At 42.5% G+C, this 25,559-nt stretch overlaps 1 protein-coding gene across 1 annotated transcript in view; it reads left to right on the forward strand.

Annotated features, from left to right (window-relative positions):
• The first annotated feature begins 5,433 nt into the window (after nt 1–5,433).
• LOC118793634 (coiled-coil domain-containing protein 171-like) overlaps nt 5,434–25,559 on the forward strand; it is a 73,531-nt gene continuing 53,405 nt past the window's right edge. The window contains exons 1-13 of the mRNA XM_036551862.1: nt 5,434–5,468; nt 6,274–6,497; nt 6,748–6,895; nt 7,003–7,177; nt 8,054–8,244; nt 10,223–10,369; nt 11,372–11,464; nt 11,644–11,804; nt 13,095–13,233; nt 17,841–17,943; nt 20,547–20,647; nt 23,371–23,460; nt 23,720–23,920. Coding sequence (XP_036407755.1) covers nt 6,310–6,497; nt 6,748–6,895; nt 7,003–7,177; nt 8,054–8,244; nt 10,223–10,369; nt 11,372–11,464; nt 11,644–11,804; nt 13,095–13,233; nt 17,841–17,943; nt 20,547–20,647; nt 23,371–23,460; nt 23,720–23,920 — 1,737 coding nt within the window. The 5' untranslated portion in view covers nt 5,434–5,468; nt 6,274–6,309. The remainder of the gene's footprint in view (nt 5,469–6,273; nt 6,498–6,747; nt 6,896–7,002; nt 7,178–8,053; nt 8,245–10,222; nt 10,370–11,371; nt 11,465–11,643; nt 11,805–13,094; nt 13,234–17,840; nt 17,944–20,546; nt 20,648–23,370; nt 23,461–23,719; nt 23,921–25,559) is intronic.

The raw sequence follows: 25,559 nt of genomic DNA on the forward strand, positions 1-25,559 counted from the left end.
CTAGGTGAACAGGGATGGCCTTAAATGTCGATGTGTCATGTACTTTCATAGATCGTGAAGCAGGGATTGCTGATACACAATAGACTTGTACCCTTGTGTAAGTTTCTTACTTTGGTTTCCTCAATATACCAATGCGTAAACAAATAATATGAATAAAATGTCTCATAAACTGTTTGTAATGCAAGAACAGCTGGTCAAGCCATGAGTGTGTCTTTGATTGCATAATCCTTTAACTGAGTGAGGCCAGCCCTGCTGTATATTAATAATATTAATACTAGAAATATTACTTTAGAGATATTACTATTTAAAGTGCCTGTTTCCTGTATACCCATTAAGATTAGATTCCTCTTTTAGAATGTTTTATGCTTTTCGCCATGTTAGCCTGTCAGACCATAGCACTCAATTTTCATCCAGTGGTACCTAGACACATGACTGTTTTATAATGCGGACCTTTGAAGATTTGAAGCTTGAACGATTCCTTTGGGACTGGCCATTTGAGCAGAGGATGCTGTGTTTGCACTACTCGGGGAGCAGTGACTGAACAGTTTCAGTGCACACCAGTCCACCTCATACACACTATGCAATTAATAACGCACTATTGCACTCCAGTGGTCACTAAAGTAGCTAAATTTACATCAGTACAGTCTGCTACACACTAGCCCAGTTCAGGACACATCAGGGAAATCCAGTGTATGCTAATATGGTCCAGAATGCACAAGTTGTGGACCAGGACAGCGGCAGAGCAATATGCCCAGTTAACACTGTGCTACATACTTTCATGTTCCTGTATATGCCTTTCTGTAAATACCATTGCAGTTCATGATTAACCTATACTACACTGTATGTGCAGGCTGTGATAAATCAGATGCATTTCACAGCAGAGGCTATAATCAGAAAGCAGAGGAGCTCCACATACTGCAGGTTTGATCCAGCAAAATGAGAGACTCATGTCTACTTAGTCTTATCAACTCGTCAGGAGAGTGAGATGTACAGCTGATGTTTTAGGTAGGTTTCCTTCATTTAGATAATAGGGGCTACTGCAGGGGATAAATGTAAATTAGACTTTTGTAATGCTGGAATTGGTATCATGACCATGTATGCTATATGGACAAAAAATTACTGGACACCTGACCATTACATCATAATGACATTGTATTCAAATAAATATACTTTAATATGGAGTTGGTCCCCCTTTTGCAGCTATAACAGCTTCCACTCTTCTTGGAAGGCTTTCCACAAGATTTTGGAGTGTTTCTGTGCGAATTTGTGCCCATTCATTCTGTAGAGCATTTATGAGGTCAGGCACTGATGTTGGACGAGAAGGCCTGGCTCGCAATCTCCGTTCTAGTTCATCCCAAAGGTGCTCGATGGGGTTGAGGTCAGGGCTCTGTGCGGGCCAGTCAAGTTCTTCCACACCGAACTCATCAAACCATGTCTTTATTGTCCTTGCTTTGTGCACTGGGGCACAGTCATGTTGGAATAGAAAAGGGCCTTCCCCAAACTGTTGCCACAAACTTGGAAGCATAGCATTGTCCAAAATGTCTTGGTATGCTGAAGTATTAAGATTGTCTGTCACAAGACTAGATCACAATAGCAGTGGGTGGCAGGGAAGCAACTGGCAGCTAATCTTGACTTTCCCTGTTTTACAGACACTTACATCATCTGTCTCTTGTGTGCATTTTGTGTAAGAGAAACATAGGGTAAAGTCAGAAATTAGGGTTATTTGTGGACCCACTCACCCTTGATGACAGTAATTTTCACTTGCCTCTCTATGTTCAATGATCAATTTAATCCAGCTGACAATGGCTGTCCATGTATGCCTCATAACACCTTCTTTTACTGTTCATTTTGGCTGTGAAAAGTCAGTAGGTGAAGTTTATTTTTTTATGCTAGCTATATCATTTATTTGATTTTATTAAACTAAAAATTTACAACTACACATGAAACTATTACATTGCATTTAAATTAAAGTATATTTTTAGACACTATGCATAAAGTAAGAATATTGCCTTTAAGGTTAATTGCTTTGCACAATGTGCAAATTATGCTTCTGTTTGATCATTCCTTCTTTTACACCGCATTATAGATTAACTTGTTACATATGATTTTTTGTAGTGCTTAAATTCACCCTTTTCCATGACCTGTTTGCCATCTTATGGGCTTTCCTATGGGTCTGAGTTGAGCAAGCGCTTGGTGTACAAAGGAACTGTCAGTGCAGTAGGTCCACCCATTGGGAATTTGTGTTCTGTTTTGTTGCTGAAATCAAATTTGCATGTGAAGCAAGATATGACATTGCATAAAATAATGTTGGTTACAATCCTGCAACACCCTTTAGCTATTTTTGGTTTGTTCAACAGCTCCCATATGTGGTTTTATGGTTTGTACTGTGACCTTCAATCCAAATAAAATAACGCTACCCGGTGGCACTTGTATCACTGTGTCAACATCCATGTGCACACTTGGGAAGTGACATTGAAAGGCAGCATGCATTTGTGAGCAACTTTATTATGCAAATCAGTGGAGAATCAGCACACAGCTGTTGCTTTGAAAGCTGACTCACCTGAAGCAGGGACACATAAGGACAGGCAGAAATCACAGACAGCAACAGGCATGCTTCTTTCTTCAGTGATGCAACTGCAATATAAAAATACTAATAATCTGCACACACTACATTCTTTCATTTCCTCTCCTGTCTTAATAGGCTTACTAGGCATTTTAAATAGGATCAGTAAACAGAACTTTCCCAGGCACGAAAGCTGTGCTTGAAGTGGTCAGAACAGAAAGTCCTTGTGTCATAAAACCAAAACAGCTTAGATGGTCAGTTGAGTGGCCACTTGTGGAGGAACTGATTTAATGATTTAATGACCATATGCTAGAAATTGTGGTACTTCAATGGGTTGCTTCGGTATGGTTAAAAAGGTGATTAAAGTGTGTCTGTGTCCAGGCAGAATAATGTAATTGTAAATAAAATGTAGGTGGTAACAACTGATGACATCTCACCAAGCATGAGCTGGTTGAGTTATAACCACCACATTGTGGGACAAGAGGTCACTCTGATTTTAACTTGGAACATCTCATGCATTTAAAATAATGTATTCATTATACATTATTAAAATTATTACCCAGTTGTTTGATAAACAGTAAAAAGTGCACTTATTCAAATAAATTTGAGATACTGTAAAAAAAAAAAAAAAAAAAAAACATTGTGCAAATGTTGTGTACTGTATGAACAAACAGCACCAGAAAATGTAAGGAGTGATGTAGAAATTCATGTCAACTTCACCTGAGCTTAAAAAAAATTTAAAAGCTGTCTGACACCATTGTCACATAGCAATCCTCTGGTCCTTTCTGCACAGTCTATTGCAACAGTGTTACGTTGATATTTCAGTATGTTCTGTCTTCTGGCTATCACATTCTTTTTTTGATTTAGTAATCTTTTTTAAAGGTTAACAGGGAATGGGGAAAACTCTGGATTTGTCCATTTGTCCATTTTGTCCATTTTTGGCCAGGTGGAAAGAACAAATGGGTGGTCATTATTTTATCATTTTAGGCATTTACAAGGAGCCAACAAAAATTATTAACAGAAAACATATCAACCACCATTCTACATGTTAAATGACTATTACTCCACAATGTATTACATAATGAGTGCATTTTTTTTTAATTACAGGCCGATACTTTAGTGACATCTAGCGGTAGCACAAAGGAAATGTAGTCAACTAGAATGGGTTCTCAATTCATTAAACATAATAATGCAGTAAATTAATTTCTGAGAAGAAATCACAACACAGTATCACACATTTTTGGGAGACACATATAAATATATCTTACAGCAGATGTATTTTTATGCCCAGGTCATGCTTGTTCACACACAGAGCCAATGTGTTCTCTCCACATTGTGATTCCATGAAAGTGATTACTCATAGGTGTTATTCATTTGGTTAGGACATCCATATCCAGGAAGAGATGCAGTGAGGTCAGTCACACCTTACACAGTCTCTTTGTACAGGCAGCCAGAGCTTTACTGAATGTTGTGATGAATTACCCTGCTCATTGGCAAAGTCTCACCTAGGATTGCAACTCACAGCCCTAAGGTACTAAGTACAGAGCTCTAACTACTCCATCACATGCACAGTGTTCCATGTGAACAACTCCTTTAACTGCTAAAACATTATACTGCAGGAATGGAGACAGGAGAACTGTACATCTCACTGATGGAGCTGAGGGCAGCCACATGAGATTTACCCGAAGGGCTTGAATTATTCAAGGGAATTCAACTCTGATTCAACCTTTTCAACATCATTATAAAATGACATGATCTGCAAGATTATCTCCTTGTATTTTTTTAACTTTAAGTTAAAATGTCTGAAAGTACTTATCACTTCTTATTTCATAAATGAGAAGATTCATATTGATCCAGACCCATTCAGATACAACTTTCTTCCTCCTTCTCTTAAGCTTTGAAGGGATAACCATATTCCAAACCAAATTCCCACCATCATGTATAAAGAACAATGCATGTATCATCACATACATACATGAAACACATATTGAATACAGTTACTTGTTTTTTTTTATCACCATCTTATGGATTATTGGTGTTGCACAGTTTAGTTTAACTGCTTGTTTATATGTAGTAGACCTACATTATTCTAAATCCACATGTAGTATACATACAGTGCATCATTGTAACTCATTCAACTTTAGGATTAATTTTAATTACAAATGTAGAATGGAATAATAACACTTACCGATCGGTTTATACTTACACCTCTTGATTGGAATCAGTTTGTTGAAAGGATAAATCGTGTCAATACAACATTCGTACAATTAGTAAAATTGACTCATTATCTTGCTCGATAGAAGACTGAGCTAAAACAATGAAAGTTCACAAACGCACAGCGAGTAGGGTGATCAGACTGATATTGCCATTGACTTCATACAACAGTTCCTGCACTATGGACAGCGGCAAAGTCTCCACACTATGAAGAAAGGAAATCAAAGGCCGTTAATATGCATTTTGATGGGAATACGTCCCAAGAGACATTAAACTGAACACAAAAGAGACGCGGCAAGAGAAGCGGCAATCCAACGGATATCAGTTACTTTCTCTGATGAAATACCTTTGTTGTGGTCACATGACCCACTCGAGCCTCCCCCCAGTGACGTGATTTAGCGGTGGTACACTTTGCAGCAATTGTGTTAAACAGTGTTTCACATTCCCAAACATTTGAGGTTGCAGCAGATGGGCAATGGTTAGAGTTTCTAGTTTCTTCACAGTTTGCCAAAGACATTCAATGTCAAAATAAACCATGGTTTAGCCGACCACAAAGACAGGTTTGCGCCGTTCCCTTTAAAGTCGTCATCATCCACCTGACCAATCAGTAAAGGAGAAAAACAACGGAAGTTGCGATTATACCCGAATCCAAAGACATGGAACATGGCGTCAGATTCAAACGGAATTTGAGGTAGGGGAAGTTATCGTTAGGTGCTGACATTTACAGTTTGCTGTGTTATTTTAATATAAGCATGTTATATAATTTACATTTTCATTTTAATAACTGAATGCCGTTTTGTTTTGGTTTGTGCAAAGGAACAGCGTAGCCCTACAAATATTGACAGTCAGATAGTAATTTGATCAGTAATTTCATTTACTTAAGCTAACTGTTATCTTAGCTTGTAATTTATCGTAGGGTGTGAATCGTTGCGTATTAAAAGTGCGAATTCTGGCTAGATAGTCTTGCTTGCTAAGTATTGAGCCAGGCTTACCGTACTCTGGTACATAATGAAGTTGCTTTGAAAGGTAAGTATCTAGTTAACTAGCTAACAAAGCAAAACAAATGACATGGTCTTTGCTTGCAGAACACTGTTGTTACTATTTAGCAAGCTAGCTGGCTATTTTTGTGAAAATGGTACAAAAGCTGGCTTGTACTTCCCTAGTTATATGGAGAAATGAGCCTAATTTCAACTAGCTGTCTAGCTACCCAACAAACCGAAACGGTCTACGATGTCTCTCGGGTTACCAGTGGCAACGTTAGTAGGAGGGCGAAGTGGAAACGAATTTGTTCTGTTCTATCAGCAATACGTTTAAACAAAGTGGATCTTGATTTTTATCGAAGAATGTCAACAAATGAATATTTTGATTAGCCTTTGGACACGCGAGTTTTGTCTAATAAAATGGTACCCAGCTATGTCACTATGCACAAGTAAAGGCTGGTTTGATTTTTGTACGATGGATAACACTAAGAAGTACTCCTTCTATTTTCTTAGTAGTCTGTTACCGGATTCGAGTTAAATGCAATTGCAGTCATGCCCACAGAACCGCCAGCTGCCTCGGTGAGGTCACGTCAAAAAACTCCAACCAAGAATAAGGATACAACACCTTCAAAACAAAACCCGCGGACGTCTCATCAGAAACATACAGCACAGTCGCCAAAATCACACAGAACAACAAGCAGCACTGTAACCCAAGTCACCCCCCAGGATGAGATATCGAGGTACTATTTTTTTCAGTCAATTCATTTAGTGTTTGTACAAAGTGCTAAGTATTTATACCCGATTATGTGCTAGCTTTTGTATGATCAATTTTATTGATTCAGTTTTGCTCGTTCATGTTTTGTAGTAGAATACCGAAATAACATTCGAGTGAGGTAAGATGGTGTGTTACTTTTATTTGCTGTGGTAATGTTTCAAACTTGAATTGTGGGATTGATACTGTTTTGCCCTTTTTCAACCTCTCTTTTTCAGATTGAAAGAGATCGTTTCTCATCTCCAAAGTGAACACAAGAGTCAAAGCATACAACCGCATGACATGAGCGCTCCCTCAGACCTGAGATGGAGAATCAACAAACTGGAGAAAGACAAGTTGGAATTAACCACAAAGTACAATGAGGAGGTACTGTAGTGATGTGCTTTATGACTGATGTGTTCATGCCCCTGTTGACCAAGTTGAGAGTGGCACAAATCTTTTGTCGTTTAATCCCAGTTGAACGTCTCCCCTAGGTGTCCAAGTATGAAGGCGAAGTGGCTCGGCTCCGGGCCTCTGTGGAGAGAGGCGAGGCCCAGCGGCAGAACCTGGAGTATGAGATCGCTGTGGTCAGGAGAGATGCTACGGCAGAGAGGAATATGGCTGAGGAGAAGGTGGCTGCTCTCTACGGGATGAACGAGCAGCTGAAAGGTAAGGTTTGCATTCGCCACGCTCTCCAGTGTATAGCTCACCTCCACAAATATGGAGAAAGAGTTATTTTACAAATTATTACTTTACAAATTACAAATTATTTATTTTACAAATAATTTATTACAAATTGTTTTGTAATCTGTTAAGTCAACACAAAGTGTATGTGATTGGGGAGTGGTTTAGAGTAGAGTTTTGTTTGTCAGGGGGGTTAGGAACAGGAATAGGGATAGGAATGTGGGTTGAGTTACGGTAAAGTTTGAAGTTGGGGATTTGGTCATTGGAAAAGTTAGTATTTCTTTTAATCAGACATTTTAATTTTAATTTTGTGGACCTCAAATGTGCCCCATATTAATTACTGTGGAACAGTGCATATTTGTATAGATACTAGGTGCATAGAACTTATTATGGTAATGTTCAATAACATAGATTCACAGTTCACCGCAAGAACTCTGGTTAAAATGTGTACTTTGTTAGTAGTTTAATATGTATCAGACATTACCTTGATGACTGAGAATGCCTCAAATAAACCTGAGGCCCCAGAACCAGACCCTCCTCATAGCTGCTGATGATGTATTATTTACTTGATTAAGTACATAAGTACTTACCTGCTTAGTGATGCCAAACAAGTTGTAGAGTATTTTATATAGAGTGCTATTGATTTATCAATCTATACATCGAATCATTGCTCTCCGTCATCGAGGTAATGTTTCATACATATTATGCAACATTTCCAGTGGATTGCCCCTTTTATATAGACTTGGACTGCAGCCTTTAATGTGAAGAACTTGTAGCTCCATCACTGCACTGCACCCCCCAGGTAAACCCCTCAGGGTAAGAGGGACGTATTTTCACAAGAATCCCCTGTTTTGCGTTGAGTCCATGCCGCCGAGCTGCAGCAGCGCATGTCTGACCTGGAGAAGGCCCTGGACATCACCAGACACGCCCGCGACGAGGACCAGCAGGCCCTGCAGCTGGAGCTGGAGGAGCGAGACCGGCTGCTGCTGGGCGCCAACGCGGAGATCGACCTCCTCAACGCAGAGAAGAAGCGCCTGGACTCTCTGCTTCAGGTACCTGTCTGTCCAGCGCGCCTCACCCAGCCGTGGGTTAGTTCTGTTTTATCTGCCATTAGTTCTGTTATAGTTCTGTTTTGTTTGTAACTGTCACCGTTTGTATCATCCCTGTCCTGGAAGGATCCCCAGACAATATTCATAAAAAAATAACATCAGTTTATTTCAATTAGAGATTTACTTGGGGACTGAAATTAAAATATGTATTAATATGCAGCAATATACATACAGTATCTACTGGTTACATGGATTGTGTGCTTTTCTCTGAACACGCCTATGTGTTCACCTTATCCAGGCGCCCCTGTTCCTCCTCGTTACAAAACATGAAATCTCAGCCCTTAATGGAGGGCAAAAATTGTCAGGTGCTTTGCTTTTTGAAACAGGTAAATTGCATTACATTATATTTACATGTAGTCATTTAGCTGACAGTTTTATCGGGAGTGGCTTGCAAAAGTGCATGCAAGAAGGTTAGGCTAAGAGTAAAGAGGATACTAAACCATTAGTGTCACAATTGATAGATGTGACATTCTGCTAAGTGCCACAGTAGGTTCAAGAGGTTGTTTGAGGATGAAATTGCTTGCTCATTTATAGGTTGTTTTCAGCTGGGAGGGAGGACCAAGTGACTTTTAGGCATTCTCTCTGTTGTAGAGGGTAGAAGTAGCGGCAAGGTAGGCTATATGATATTGTCGGACAAAGACTGAGGCCACGTTAGAATGTTAGAATGTATAACACTTTACCTAGTGTTCTAGGTAAAGGGTTATATATTACTCTGTTACATACAATAAGTAGGCAAGTTAATTTGAAAGTTTCCTGATGATTTCTTTGTAAAGAGCATTCCCGGACTGCCAGAGTAACTCAGGTTAATGTGCTTGTTTCGTGTCCTACAGCTCAGACCTGGGCTGGAATCAGAGTTTTGTCGTTTGTGACAATGGCCATAAGTCCATAGCAGCTGTGGTTCTTTAGGTGCCTGTGAGCTGGTCAGATGGCATCAGACCTCTGATTGGCATTGAGAAACAGCTGTTGGCTGTGTGAGAGTGTATCACTTCAGTGCTCCTGCAGGAACCTGCTGTAGTAATATGGGCAACCAGAATGTCATTATCCTCTATCACAAAATTAATTTACCACTAAAGTAAAAAAAAATGCACTGTGCGTTTTAATTGAACACCAGTCTGTTAGTATATGCTGTTTTACTTTTTGTGTTTTTTTTGTGCTATGGCTAAAGTAGGATGACAAAATCTTGAGTCCTGTACCATAATAGCCAAAATTCTAATATAGTCTTTACTTACCTGAAGAAGAGCTAGTTTTGCAGTTTGATTGGTTTCAGTTGTTAATTCTTTTGTATGTGCAGAGTTATAAAATATCATCTCTTGTTAATATTTTGCTAACCCTTACTGTGCTTATTTGAATGGTGGAATATTTTTTTTTGGGGGGTTGTGATGTTTTGTGACGGTTAAGCTCCCTACTTTTTGCTCAATGTTTAGGACATTCATTGAAAATCTGTGTGCTTCGGAGACAAGAGTTTGTAACAAAACAATGACCTCTAGTGGACTTGTGAAATTGTACACTCTTGATGGCACTGTCCCTAAACTTCTTAAAAAATTGTAAACTAATATTGCAGTGCCAGATCTGACATGAGAAGATGGTTGATGGAAATCTGTGTAAACCAGCCCAAACTGAGGATATCCTAAAGGCATTTAGTAGAGCTCCACCAGTCTATCGAGTACAACTATTGTGTGTAGGCGGCAGTGTAGCATAGTGGTAAGGAGCAGGGCTCGTAACCAATAGGTTACCCATTAAATTCCCCGCTGGAGTACTGCTGTTGTACCCTTTGGCAAGGTACTTAACCCACAAATGCATCAGTAAAAACATGTAGCTGTATAAATGGATAAAACTGTAACCTACGTAAGTTGCTCTGGATAAGAGCATCTGCTAAATGCCGATAATGTAACGTAATGAGCGTGTGGTGCGCGGTGAACAGGAGCAGGAGGACACTCTGGTGGTGCTGCGCCGGAAGATGGAGCAGCTGCAGAGGGAGAAGGAGCGGGACGGAGAGAGCCTGAGGAGACAGGCCGGAGAGCTGGAGTACGTCTCCGAGAGAGAGCAGCGCTTCAAGAGAGAACTGGAGGTGGGCGCTCTTCACGGGACCTCCACTAAAGTAGCCCTGCTGCTATGTTATATTGGTAAAAATGGATAAAGAAAACCATGTTTTGTGCTCTTTAACCATTAGAATCTACAGTTTGTATTCTACTATTTTCAATTTATACTGTTTTGAAGTATGTGCCCTTGGTGCCCTCTAGTGATTGTGTATGAAATAACGCTCTGAAGAGTGACTTTAGATGTAGTTTTGCAAAGCGAGTTCTTAGCAGTCTTTCCTCTGTTTCAGTTTTAGCAGTCAGTTTCTTGGTAATAACCCGCCTGCCTTCATTAAGCTTATTTCCACCAAGTTTTATCTTCCAGCAGTTAGGTCGTTCTAAGCTTTGTATTTGCATATCAGCAACTGTGTTAGGGTTCCAAATCTAGCAGAATAAATAAAAAGCTTTCTCCTTACCCTCTAGGAGGGGGTGGATATTATTGAGGGGAAAAAGTATGCAGATGCAGTGAATGTTCTAGAGTGATACTGTAGGGAGAAATCACTGGGATAATACTGTGCTATGGCTCAGCTGGGTGGAACAGACATGTGGAGATGCGCTCAATGTGTAATTGACTAAAAAATGTCAAATTGCTTAACTCAGCTCAGCTGTGTAGCACCTGGTGTCCAGGTGAGTTAGTATTTAGCCAATAAATATTTGACTGGCCTGGGGATAGTCCTTGTCTGGTATTGATGTGACTTGTAGATTGTCTTGGATGGACTTGGGTTAGACTTGCACCTGTCTTGGTATGGCCTTAGGATAGGCCTGCCCTAACCTTTGTCTGGCCTGGAGTTGGCCCAGTAACAGACAAGCAGTAGCCTCAACTTGCACTAGCTCTGCATTAGCCTGGTCTGGCCTTGGGATACATTTGGGATAGACTTGCTCTAGCCTTCATCAGGCATTGGGATAACCTTGGAGTAGACTTTGCACTAGACTTGATCTGGCCCCAGGCTTTGTGTGAACCTGAAAGGCTGTGCGCTTCTGTATGTGGTCTCCAGATAGCTCAGCAGAAAGTGAAGACCCTGGAGGAGAGTGTGGAGTCTGAGAGAGCAGCTCACCTGGAGTCCAAATTCAACTCTGAAATTATACAGGTACCGCCTGTCATCAGCTCTCTGACTTTTGAAGTTCATTTTCTTTTTCATGTTGTATGCATCTCTTTTTAGCCTCTGAGGTGAAATATTAGAGACCGGGTGAAAACGCAAGCATAACGTTCAGAACAACCGTGTAACTTCATAAGGGCCACACGCGTGCATGTATGCTTATGTCGTAGCTGCGGATCCGGGACCTGGAAGCAGCCCTGCAGGTGGAGAAGAGCGCCCAAATGGAGGCGCTGTCCAGTCTGGAGCTGATGAAGCAGAAGTTTGGGGAGGTGGAGAGGGCCTATGAGCAGGAGAGAGACAAGGCCAAAGATTCCCTGCAGCAGCTTGCCCAGTGAGTCTGCTTCTCACATCAAAGGCTTCCTCTCCGCCTCTTTGAAAAGTTCGAATGTCTTCCAACTGTACTTTCTCACTGTATTTTCCCTCAGTACCCTGCCATGATAAATACTGCACATTTACTGATTTGATCCTCAAGGCCTTATGTTTGTCTAGCTGTCCCATCAATGTTTTTTACTTTAAGCAATTTTATCTCATTTTGTTGGTTTATCAGCTTATCATGTCTGCAGTTGTAGCTTATGTTGCTATAATAATTGGTTGGTGTAGACCACAGATTAACAAATGAACACCAGGCATTTTAAAAGCTGGATTCTAGTGAAATCTTAGCCTCTGATTTGTTTTTTTTTTTTGTCAAAATATCGGAACTCTGAAATCCAATATTATTTCAGAGTAATACATTAGAACATTATAGGGGGGAAAAAAAAACATGAAAATGGCTTCAGGACTGCAGATCAAGGGATCTGTCTAACATTATATATAGATTACTTAAGGAAGGTATAAGGACATTCTCTGACCCTGGCGGCCATGTCACCAAGGAGATGCTGGAATCTGAGAGTGACTCCAGAAAGGGTAGTACAAGTGAGAGAGGGAGCAAGTGAGCAGACAGATAGACAGATACGAAACATCTGGAGTTTGAGTATTTTCAGCCACTATGGGAAATCATTTTGATTTATTATTTTGCTTTAATACTTCAGTTTTCTTGTTTGATGTGGACAACACTCGTGGAGGAATTGCCAAGCGATTTATTTCTTGATTTAGATTTCCAAAAAGCATTCTCGCTCCTTTTCCACGGACCATAACAGCTCTCCCTTGTGGTATCCCATCTCGTAACTGCTATGCAAACACAAGGAGTGTGACTGATGTTTATTTTGAAAATGTGCCGATTTATTCAGTGTTGGCGTCCTTTAAAAAAGCACCAAATCTTGTAGCCCCTTTTGTATACCACCCAAATGGGGGCCAGCCTCTCGAAAAAGTATTGGCTCTCCCCTTGTGCAAAAACATCAGTGTCCCACCAGTTTTATGGCCTCAGGTGTATTGGAAGTATTGTTTCAACGGCCTTTGAAATCTTATCATTTTAAGTCCATTTTATACCATTTCATAAAAAGTAATAGTAACCCCACAGTGTATTTTCTTACATATACTCCACAAACTACTCAAATAGGTCATTATTTTAAAATGCATCATATAAAAATGTTTTCACAGGAGCCCTTCTTTATTATATGTAACATTGTTTTCTTTAACAATGTGCATGGTTTTGAAAGACTGACGCTTGATGGCATTTTCCCAGGCTTGAAAAGGATTATTTGTCGAAGAAGGCTGAGCTGGGTGATGAGCTCAAGGGGAAGAACAAAGTGATGGCTGATTTGATAGAGAAGATACAGAGCTATGAGAAACAGGAGGCGGCATCTCGACTACAGCTGGAAAAGGTACATTACATTTGTGAAGCAGGTGCTCTTATCCAGAGCAACTTGCAGCTCAAGAGAACAGGATCTTGGTGCCTATGTCACTGTGGAACAGAGAGGAAATACAGGAAAAATTTAGCATTTTCTGAGATGAACATTGAGATGACTATGGTGTAATAATGGGGCTTTAGATAAATTTTTCACACTAGTGAATTGAAAATGGATGTATAATTCAACCAGCATACCTACACGTACATAAAGTGTGTATGTGTTGTTGCACCTGTATTACAATACGAATCTTCACAAGATAGCCCTTTTTATTAATTCAAACATCAAGCTAAGATGAAATTGATTTGTGGTTTTGTGACCAACTGTGTGGTAATTGTAGTCTTCTAAAAACTGTAGAAGATTATATTTCAATAGAAAGTGGCTCAAACTAGGTCTCTGTACCTGCTGGTGACTGGGGGTAGAGAGCAGCAATGCTGAATGCTAAAAATATAAATGCGTTCATTGGTCTGAGACATGCTGTCATGACTCACACTGAGATGGTTAAAATACTGAATTGTTGCAGGGAGTGAGAGCACAAGTATCCACTCATTGGTCTTGTGAACTGTTATGTGTTATGTGGTCCATACAGTGATTTAGGGCACTTCCTATGCATGTGAAATAATGCCCCCTTATGAAAATGAAATGTGTATTGAGATATTTTTCCACCCCGGAATAAATGTAATACTTTTAAAATGTATAAATTCAAAGCAGAAATGCATTACAATATACCAGAATGGAAATGGTGTGCATATTTTCAACAGACTGATCAAAATGATCGACAACCGTATTCTCTAAAATCTCAATATACTATTTTTGTTTGGGTGTAAGTAACAACAGAAAATGGAAATAGAAAATTCTTTTCAGATTTCACTTTAAATATGGTGGCATAACATCCATTAACGATGTTTCATTTCATACCACTGCAAAAACTTCTATTTTGAAGGAGCAGCATGTGTTGAGCATTGAGTAATCTGTTGAAGTGATCATTTCGTGCACATATCTTAAACAGCTACATGACTTCCGTTATGCGCGGGTGGTATTTCCGTTCCAGTTGAGCTTTCAGGTCGTCCTCTGTAGATGAGTTAGTACAGCAGTGTGAAAGACACGGCAGTGTGAAGGACAGCCCGGACAGCCCTGCGTCCGCAGGCAGGGCTGGGGAGAGATGGGAGCACGTCTCCACCAAGCACCCAGAACCAGGAGCCGCTCCCAGCCTGCCAAGGTGTGACCTTGTCATTGGAATAATGCCAGGGCGAACAGGTAGAAGTGAAGAAAGAGAGAAAGACGTTCTCTCCCCGAAAGCATGGTCCTGGGGATGCATGGGGTGGTCAGACGGCTGCCCTTCACCCAAACAGACAGCACCTTGGCATGATGTCTCTGCCTCTGAGACGGGGCTTGCGATAGGGCCGCCCTGGGATCTCCGCCTTTTCTCGTGCCCTCAGGGTTTCCAGGTTTTGCGTCTGAAAAGTGCAGTTGAGTACCTAACACGGCTCACCTCTTATCGCTAATCTTTTCCGCGCTCCTGCAAGACCAGATTTAATCTTTCCATTTCTCATTCAGAAAATGTCTTCCCCCATGACTGCAGAATAGGTAAATGCAAAATCAAATTAATTTATAATTTTGGGTAAATGTAAAATCAAATGAATCTATAATTTTGGGTATGTACATGCATGCCAGAAACTTAGCCATATGATACAAAATTATATCTTAAACAGCAATGATATATTAACATTGTTACTCATAGTGCTTGTTGCATTTTATTTATTATTTTTATTAGAGCTGTCTTGCATTGTGTGCGTATGCTAAACTATATGCATACTAGAAGACCTCAAACAGTAGGCTAATATTCTTCCTGCACCAAGTTATTGAGCTGAAATGAGTGTATACCATGAAGACATTATGTGTTTACCATTTTTGTCTGATTTATAGTAACCTTATAGCTGAAGCTGAATCAGTAAAATAATTCAGGTGGTAATGGTAAGAGCTACAGACTCTCACCCCTGTTACATTGTAACATGTTAGCATGGTCGTCTGACTCTGAACACATATAGAAACGTATAGCCTAAAGCTGGGAAAGAAATGTAAATGTGCCGCATTTAGAGAATGAAATCTTAAAACCTTGCAGCTGGATCGGATCAACCCCTTATTCTCGGTATTTTTCAAGTTTCAACATTGAAGAGACAGTGACACCCAGTGGTGAGCTGTGCACAGTTCAGAATGATACAGAAACGGACACTGATGTCCTGTAACTCTGCTGCTTGCACTAATTAATACCAGTTTTATGTTGGATGGTAACATTTGTACCTCTCATGCTTGGGGCTGGGATAAAAATACAGTTGTTTATGGCTGTATTAGGGTGGACAGTGGCCAAGAGAGGGACTGTTAGAGGGACAGGAAAATTAATCAGGAATAACTCTGACCTACACAAAGAAACCCACACATCTGACCTCTGCATCCCAGGACTGGTGTTTGGGTCTCAGCGGGGAGGCTGACACATTCTTGGAAGGGCACAGCGCGGTACATTGTCTGCCATGTCGAGGCGGCCGGGGCAGGAGCGCGGCGCGGAATAACAACGCGGCTCGGAGGCGGCTCTTTGCTGTGGGGGAGGGGGAGGGGGAGGGACGGCCGCACGCAGCTGGCACCGGGGCTCCACAGAGGCGCCTGGGAGCAGGCGGGGCGGGCCGCGTTCACGCCGGGCCCGGACCCGTGCTCAGAGCCCGGTCCACCTGGCACAGCCCCGGCGCCGCATTCCGCAGACCCGCTGCCAAGCGCCAGATCAGAGGGAGAAAGAGAGACAGGAAGATTCCCAGCCCTGAACCCGGTCCACGCATCCCGCCGTTTCACTAATGCTCTGGGGCAGCGAGGAGACGTGCCTGGTGCAGGATGAAGGGAACTCGCCGCACTTTAAAGTCAAGCGGTCGTTCGGTGCACTCGGTCACGTGTGGTATCTGGTGTTATGCCTGGATTAAGTTGGGAGAGAGACTTGACACAAAAAAGGACATTAGATATCTAAACAAAAGGGGCACAGAAATAATGGCAAAAGGTTTTGTAATTTCCTTTTGTCTTTAAAAATGAAAGGCAAGAAAAGAGAATGGATTTCTAAGATTAAGTGCTATTAACTTTGGAAATCCAAAATATCATGCTTATAAATCTGTCAGAAGCTGAATGTTTTTATACTGAATAATGAAAGGCTAACCTATCATCTTTTGGCTGCTAGTTTAATTGATGCTGTCATAATGGCAAGCTTCCTTCCCTCATTTTGATGTCAGTTCGGTTTCAGCCGTATTTATGCAACCTCCGAATCACAATAATCTCTAACAATTGAGTCAGCCTTAAAAACACTTTCTTATTCAGTCTTGGAAAAATCCATGTCTTTCAGTCAATTGCACCCTATAATGGGTGCAGGAGTAGCATCTTCCAGGTTGGCCGGCCATCAAACCCTGTATCGTTCTCAGTCCAGTCTGAGGCTTTCTCAGTCCTGTTTGAGGCGTTCTCAGTTCAGTTTTAGGCATTCCCGTGTGAGGCGTTCTCAGATCTGTCTGTGGCGGTCCCAGTCCTGACTCGAGCGTTCTCGGTTCTGTTTCAGGTGTTCTCAGTTCAGTCTGAGACGCTCTCAGTGTTGCCCGAGGGGTTCTCGCTGACTTGTTTTCCGTGCTTCAGTGTTGGAGCAGCTCCAGTCAGTGGGTGATGTCTTATGAAGGGCACCTTCCCAGAGTTAAGTGAGTGATGGTGTCCTTCAGCAGATAGCGTGTTTGTGCCCAGGGGTAGAAAGGGAGTTGTGCCTGTTCTGGAAGCCCTGCAGGTTGGCATGCTTCCTCTTGCTGCTGGCACCTCCTCATCATTGGAGTTCACAACCAAAGCTGATGGAAGAGTCACCAGTCCGGTCAACATCTTTTTTAAATTATGGCATCAGGTAGCCATTAGGGGCTCTCTTCTCTTTGTGTTCTGCCGTGGTAGATTTTGTGAAGACTAAGTAGGTGACAATTGATATAATGGCTGGAACACCATTTTATGCCATTGTAAATATTTCTAGTCAATTTAGTTCAAACATTCGGTGGTCAGTACCCGTTGAAGTTGAAAATATTTCTCTTCTGCACTGACCAAAATGTGGTATTTGGTGTACCGTCAAGAAAAGAATCATTTTAAGTTAATAACAATGGACAGCAGAAAGTTTTTGTGCTGTGGTGTTTAAAACGATAAACCTTTTATCCAGCTTATATAGCTGTAAAGTTGTTTAACTGCGCATAATTAAAACAAGCGTTTTCAAACTTTTCACTGATTGAACTCTATGGCTAAATGGCTATAAAATGGTAGTCATTTGTAATTGTAGATATTGCTCAATAAATATTTTTTAATGACATGTCACATGCCTTGCTGTTTTCCTTAAATGTAGGTAATACTCCAGTATTGTACTATTTCAGTAAAGTATAAAGTCAGTTTCAAAGCACATGAACAAAATGTAGCAAGTCATGTTTTTCCTGTATACACAGTTTTTGACTCATAGACACCGGCACTCCTGAGAGAATGAGGTGAATGGTGGTTAACTGTGTGTGTGTGTGTGTGTGTGTGATTGGTTTGTGTTGCAGGCGCAGATGCATCACACCTTTCTAGAGGAGTCGTACGAGAGCTTCAGGCGGGAGCTAGAGCAGATCTTGCACCGCTGTGCGGTGTCGGACCCGCGGGTTGCAGGTGAGTGTTTTGAAGGTGGGGGATGACAGATGCTTCTGTCAGCGTTCCAAGAGTCGCCGCTTTGTGGGAATAGCGCAGACGCCTTAACACGCACCCCCCGTACCAGCCCACCCCCCCTGCCCTGACGGGCTCCGATTTGATGACAAGACAGAAGCAGTCCTCACAGCGGTGGAGTGACCAGCTGGGCTCGGAGAAGGGTGATGGAGTGGGGACCTGCTGTTGTCGGCCCCCTGATTTGATTTCTAAATGCCAGGGTCAGTGTGGTAGGACAGGGAAAGGGCTCTCTTGCTGGGCTGTAGATCCAGCTGAGACCAGGGTCCGTACAGTCTGCCTGCAAGGGGAGCAGATGTTTTACTCTGAGCGAGCCAAATTCCACAGCAACCTTCAGCTACTTGGAGGTCAGGTATTCAATAAGGGTTGCACGGAACATTTCTGAAGCAACCGCTTCAACTTTAATACAACAACATATTAATTATGGGGGCCAGGCTCAGGGTTGTAGTGTAACATCTGACCCAACTGATGTGGGCTTCCATATGGTGCCGGGAGCGGCCAACCTTAAGGTGGCATTCAAGCCCTGTGATATGCACCGGGTTGAAGCATGTCAGATTCTGAAGATGCATGTTGGTGTATTTGAGAATGTCACTGGAGACATTTCCATTTTTGAGTGTAGAACAGATACTGGTAAAGCTTAACAAGTAGGCCAGTATTTTATTGTTATAATTGGAGAGTTTTGTTCTTGGGTTTAGTTCTGCATTGTCATGTTTTTTTAATTTCTCAAATGGATGGTTTTTCTCATTTTGAAGCCTGTCTTAATTCACGTGTATGCACATATGGGTACATGGCTTTCATGTTTGTCTCCTGATCCGACAAATAACGGACCCTTTAAACGATTGTAAAAATGCTCAGTATGCTTAACCCATTGCCGTAGTGAGTGGGTACCAATCATTCGACTAATAATGTGTGAATTTTGTAGTCCACAAAACCCAGCATTTCTTACCTTCCCTAATTTTTACACAGTTTGAGAAATAAAGTAGTTTTGCCTGCCTCCTCAGAGGAATTCATAATTAGTAGACAGCCCTTCCAAATTCCAGTATGTTCTGCATGTTAACTACTGGAAGTGTCCAGAACGGTGACGCTGAAGAGCTGGATGCTCTCTCAGCTTAGGTGATCAAAGCAGCCCACATTCTCTCGGTCCCTCCTTGTGCTGAACTGTGACTTTGTAACTTTTTGTAACCACGGTGCACCCAGTCATTTTTACCTTTTTACAACCTTTGCATTGATTTGCGGGAAGGAAGGAGAGGGGATTAGGGCCAGAGCGCAGCAGAAGACCCGGCTTAGTCCTCCTTTTTTTCTATTTGGCAAACAGGATTGAGGGAAGATGGGGAAACAAAATCTGGGGCTTACAGTCCCAGCACCCAGCGAAGGAACTTGAAAGATGAGCGCGGGTGTAAACGGGGAGAGAGGCTCCTCGTTTAAGGAGCGGCACATTTGGAGAGGGGCCGAGCCAATGCCTTAAGTAAGCCACTGAGGCCCAGCATCGTCAGGAATTGAGACGTTAAACCTTAACGGGGGAATGCGATCAAAGGGCCTCCTGTTTTTTTCCCAAATATGAACCTGGTATCCTAGGGAACAGAGGGGATTGGGAAGGATCACTTTGAATGAAAACGTAAAATCAGCACATTAACTTTTTAAGGGAGTTAGAATATAAGGTGATCAGAAGATTACTGCACACAGGGGGACTGGTGTAAATGCCTGTGTTCAGAGCTCTTTAGCCTGATCAAAAACCGCACCGCACTCCCGTCCGCAGTGACACCGCTAGCTTTGAGCTTTCGAGTTTGAGTTTATTATTATTATTATTGGGTCCAATGACAGCAATAACAATGGGTATGCCCTCTGGAACTTTTATTCAGAAGTTTTGTCAGCAGATTCCAAAAGACATGGGGAAAATCGTGTGTTTCTTAGAGTTTAAGTTGTCAGATAAATGTTGGATACTGTTTGCGCCCGGGGACATTGGGCGCGGAGTCACATTACAGCAGGCAGTACATGTGATTTCGGTCCATCACTGTGTATTCTAACATATGGTAAAGTAGAGCAAGACAGCTTCATAACTCTTCATTCAATAGTAACGTAAAAGATGACCAGTGAGTTTCTATATGTTTAATAAGCTGAGGAGCAGATGGTGACCATTTACCAGAGTAGTTTCCTGAATAGAAAGGGACTGTGGTGTGGTGTGAGGAGGGTAATTCTAGATGGTAAACTACCAGCTTTGGTTTTTTTTGTGGCAAACTGAAGCATGGACCCAAATAACTGTACTGTACCTGTTCTTGCCACTATATTCACTTGTCCTTGCGAACTTGCACACTTGGCTCACTGTTTCGCTGTTATTGAGAGAGCCACCAAGAGGCATTACCAGTGTAGAGGAGAACAGGGAGGCGGGAAGAGAAATGAATGTCTTGAGGAGTTCTGAGTCCAGGTTCTGGCCAGGGGCCTGTACCTCTGCCAGCGCCCCCTGCGGGGTACCAGCTGAGCGCGGACGCGCTGCGTGGCTGTGGCTGTACTATTGGGTGGCTGGCGGTGACTTTGATTGACTGTTTTCTCCCCAGAAGAACCAGGGGAAGGGAAGCATAGCCCATCTGTCCTGATGGACAGTCTGAAGAGGACACTGACCCATTACCAGGACAACCTGGAGAGGACAGCCAGAGAGGTATCTCCTGCCCTGATGAACTTACCCCCTTAATCAAATGCAGAAACCAACCAAGCCGCAAGTATGTCAGTTTTAGCCATTGCACTGACTAGGGTTCATTACAGTGTGTGCTCAAGGCTCACGGCAGCATGTTAGAGGCGGAGCTCAGGAATAGTTCCGCTAATTTAGATACTTTTGTTTTGAGAGGAAACTTGAATTATAATACATTCGGGGTACAGGGGAAAGTTTTTTTTTTTTTTTTTTTTTTTTTTTTCCCTCCTGTTTTTTAATGGATGCAGAGTATGAGTAACTTAGAGTAAGTGACACCTGTGACAGCACAGTGTCCCCCTGTCGCTGTGTTGGGTTCCACTCCAGATGAGGGCACTGCACTCTACTGGTGAGCCCCACGCTGCCACGTCCCGCTCTCCTGGAGAGAGACCTGGATGCGAGGACTGGCCAGGCCCAGCTGTGTCCACGCTCTCTAATCCAGTGGCTTTGAGCAAAATAGCTTGGAATGAACGTCAGGTTTCTCACTTTTAAACCACCTCAAAAGTGTATAAATTGTACATGTTGCCCTCTCGTTTTGGGCCCTTCCAATCGCAAGTGTAATTCAGAGGAACATTACCCCCACCACCAGGAGGAATGCTGAATTATTAATCAAAGTCTGCGCTAAAGGAGCTTGTGCTAATTACCTTCTGCTCCTTTTGGTGTCACTTTAAATTTGCTTTTAGCAGCAAAAAAGGTGCGCCTTTTATAATTGAAAGGAACAAAAATGAAAATGGCTTGGAGATTCTTCTAACAGGTCGCTGCAGACGATATTAATTATTTTCTCACCCTTTCTTCGTCGCGAATTGGAGTTACCGGTAATACCTGCCACTTCTTCACATCTGTGCCCCTGCCATTGACAATCCACTCTCATTCTCCAAAAGTGGAGAGGTGTCTTCATTAAGGTGATACTGATCCAGCTGCTTTATTAATACTTTTTGTGCTGTTTGAAATATGTTTTTTTCCCTTTTAATCTTGTATCTCACCATATTTGTGACTTCCCATCTTTGTCCTCTGCCTGTCATTTTTGCAGCCTGCGAGGCAAACCAATTTATCAAAGAAAAGGGGGGCCTTCAATTTGTGGTAGTTTGCCTCCGTTAGCTGCTTTTTAATGAAAGGGCCGTGTCCTGTCCGCTCCAGGGAGATGGAGGGGGCAAGCAGCCCAGTTCCAGCGAGCTGAGGGGAATAATTACACCTCTGAAGGCTGGGAGAAAGGCCTGAGCTGGCCGGGGAACTCGCCGAGTCTGTGCTTTCCGAGTCTCTGCTGAGGCCCTGGGAGGGGAGTAGGAACACGGTGCCCGCGGTGAATCGTTACCGCCGAAGATGAATGTCACATGATCCTCGGCAGAGCGAAGGGTCGACTCAGCAGGTCTTGGCCGCGGCCCGCTCCTGGCGGAGCGCGCGAGCCAGAGACGGCGGTGGGATGACTACGGGGGTGGCTGGGAAGGGTAGTACAGCGAGGGATCTGACAGAAAGAAGAATGAACTGTCAGGGAAAATAAATAACGAGCCGGCGCCGCTCCACAGATGACCTGCCGCAGGACTCCCTCGTAGGACAGTGACTGACTGACCCCGGATCTGTGTCCTACTGCGCCGGCGACCGTGCAGCTCCTCGGTGACCTACACCGAGGCACAGAAAAGGAAAATCAAAGTGGGCCAGGGCTGGCCGTCCTCAGCCCCTGCAGCACACCAGTCCCCTCAGCAGAGGGGATGCACACAGGCATCGTTTGCTGTGTTTTTCATGCGTCTGAAGAACCTGATGAGGGGTCAAGAATCCTTTACAGCTCCTGTATCACTTTCCTTAAGGCTGTATTGGATTTTATAAATTATTTTATTTCAGGTTTACTAGCGGTGTGAAATATTCAGTGTTCAGAATTCAGTTCAGAATGTGGTGTGTTTCTCAGATGGTTCCAGTGGTTATGTAGACGCTATTGGTAATTTAAAAGTCAAGTTAATTCGTTTCTCTTTTGAAGTTAAATTATATCTGGCCCAAGACAAGAAAATGTGTCAAGAACTATATTAAAAAAACGTAAAATACTGAGATTTATATATTTTGATTGGTACATCTGTTTGGATGATAAATATTGACTTAAGGGTAAACATGAAGTTATGTATAAACATATGTTTTTTCTTTGGCTCCTCTGGCCTTAACGATCTAATTCATATTTAACAACATCAATAGTATATATCTCCCAGTGTTAACTGTCAAATAAATGTCGCCTTTGAGCAAGTGGTGCAAACTGATGCTTATTAGCAAGCACTACTCTCAGTTAAGCACTGCACAAGTTTTGATTAAATGGATACACGTGAAGTAAGGCGGCATTTGTCAAGCCACTGACGTCTTGAACAAGATGTAGCTGAAAATGTGTAGGCAAGAAATTGTGCTCGTTTGGCTTGTAGCATATTTTGATTTAGCGCCGGCAGCAATATTCCTGTTCATCGCAGAATGGCCAGATCACATTGATATTCCAGTTAAGACTGAGAAAAGGCGCTGTGTGTATTTTAAAATGTGACAGAAATCGTTTCGGAGCCGGGCTCGAGTTACCTGGCACTGAGAAATAATGCTTTTAAAGTGTGCTCTGCCTGGGCTACAGCCTACTGTCCCAAACCGAATTACAGACGACCCAGATGTATCGAGTGCACAGTGGAGGAGCTCATAAACTGAGACCACACTCAGCGTCTGTGCCCTTTTGTGTGCAGCTGCAGGATCTTAAAAAGATGTATGAAAGTGCCACTCAAGAATGCGACTTGTACGAAGAAATGAACCGCACCCTCAAGAAAAATATCGAGGTAGGCAAATTGCTATGTCTGCACAAGTGTATATTTGTCATTCATTGTGATGTTCAACTATGTAAAAGATGCATTTTGTTAGCACTTTGCGGGCTTTTACACATTATTGAGGTTCTTTGCCTACATTGTCTTACCCTTCCCAAAATATTGAGGTTCTTTGCCTACATTGTCTTACCCTTCCCAAAATAGCAGCGAGCAGTGAACTGCTCCAGACTTCACCATGTTGGCGCAGAATGATGTTGACCTCTGACCCCTTCAGGAAGCCCACATCGGCCTGGCCCGCGCCAACGAGGAGTTGCTACAGCTGCGCTCGGGCCGGGCGGACAGCGAGGCGCAGGCGGGCCGGGCGCAGGCGGACCTGTGCGACGCGCAACGCCGCTGGGAGGCGGAGAGGGAACGCGCCGCCGAGGCTGAGAGGGAAATCCACCGGCTTAGCCAGCTTTACCAGAAGGATTCCCAGGTATTTCACTAAACAGTGGCTTCTGTTGATCAGCCTCTCTCCTCTCCTCTCCCACTTTTCCCACAAACCGGTACATGGGAACAAAAGAAAGAAGTTCCACTTCAGACGCCCGTCATCCCCTGAGCTGCTCTTAAATGCATCGATTCCTCGGCACCCGTTTAAGCCATGCTGTTAGTGGAGCCGGTGACTCGGAATTTGAATGTGCATCGTGCATCGATCCTCCGAATTTAATGTCATACTATTCATATTTAAAAGAAATTCTTTATCTTCATTACACCCTTCAGGCATGAATTCTGATCTTTGATGATTGTTTGTGACCGCTTGAGGGGTGTGGGTGCACATATCAGAATTTCAACATGCCCGGACTAGTTCAACTTAATTTACATTAGACAAAGCGTGCCAACTTTGTGAGCCATATTTTGGTGCAGTGCACTTAAAAGACTAAAGACTGTTTTATCAGCAGAACCCAGCTGTTGTCTTTCGAATTCTGTGTCGTAGCAAGGGAAAGTGCCTGTGATATTCAGAGTAAAATGTTCGAAGCTATTATCACCTCTCATAAAGTCTTGTTTCTACCTGTAAGGTGGATGACATTACTGCTTTCTCTGAAAAAGCTGTGATTAAGCCACACTTGAGACGGTGTTAATTAGATTTGATGGGGATGGAGTGAATTAATTTGGCTTCCTGTTGGGTCAATGCAGGAGACACCAGAGAGATGTTGCTGCCTTGGCTGAGATCCATATTCCAGTTGAGGAATTGTCTGAAGTTTGAGGTCCGCCTTGGCTGCGGTGCCTGACTTTGCTCTTTTGCAGTGTGAAATGCAGTTAGCAGCCGATGCATATAGGGAGGTCAAACCACGCGGGACACGGAATATATAGTGGTTTTAGCTTATATCTTTCCCTCTGACATCTGACCTGGAAAAGATGGTAGCAGACTCAAAGGAAACTGAAAGGAAATGTAACTGTGACTTTTATACAGAAAGCTGATATTAAAGGGACTGGTAACACAAACACACCCATTCAATATATGTGCATAAAGGAGACCGTCACTATATGTTTTAGAGATTCCCACTAATGGGGAAGCCCGTATTGTATAATCGATAAAGAATCTGCAAGAAGGGTATTTGTTCCACAGCTGATGCCCGTGATAACCTTCACATTCAGCCCCAGCCTGGCCCAATGTATGGCTGTCAATGCAACTATTGCTGATAGTGAGTTTTTGCAGAGATTCCTTTGATAAACAGTAGTTAATTAAGTGAAACAAACTAATTAACTTATTAAGTTGTTAAAAGAATACCTTGTATGTTTGAATCTCATATGCTATAAACAGCGTATCCTTTAACAAGGGGCCATTAACAGTCATTTAGGACCATACAAGTCTGGAGCCGAATCATCTCAGTGAAGCACAAAAGACTGGATGTTTCATCTGTGAGGACCAGCCAGATACGCAGGTGGCATTTGGTTAAATCATTTTTAATTTACTCATTATTCAGTATAACCAAAGCAACACATGAGATTTTCGGAAATAAAAAGCACCCCTAGCAATTAGCAGAAGGTATGTTTGCCATTTAAAATAAATAAATAAAAAAGAAGTGGAGGAGTATTAGCAGACTAATCATTGGTTTCCATCCTGCTGGAACAAC

Source organism: Megalops cyprinoides, chromosome 18, assembly GCF_013368585.1.
Source record: "Megalops cyprinoides isolate fMegCyp1 chromosome 18, fMegCyp1.pri, whole genome shotgun sequence".
NCBI lineage: Eukaryota > Metazoa > Chordata > Actinopteri > Elopiformes > Megalopidae > Megalops > Megalops cyprinoides.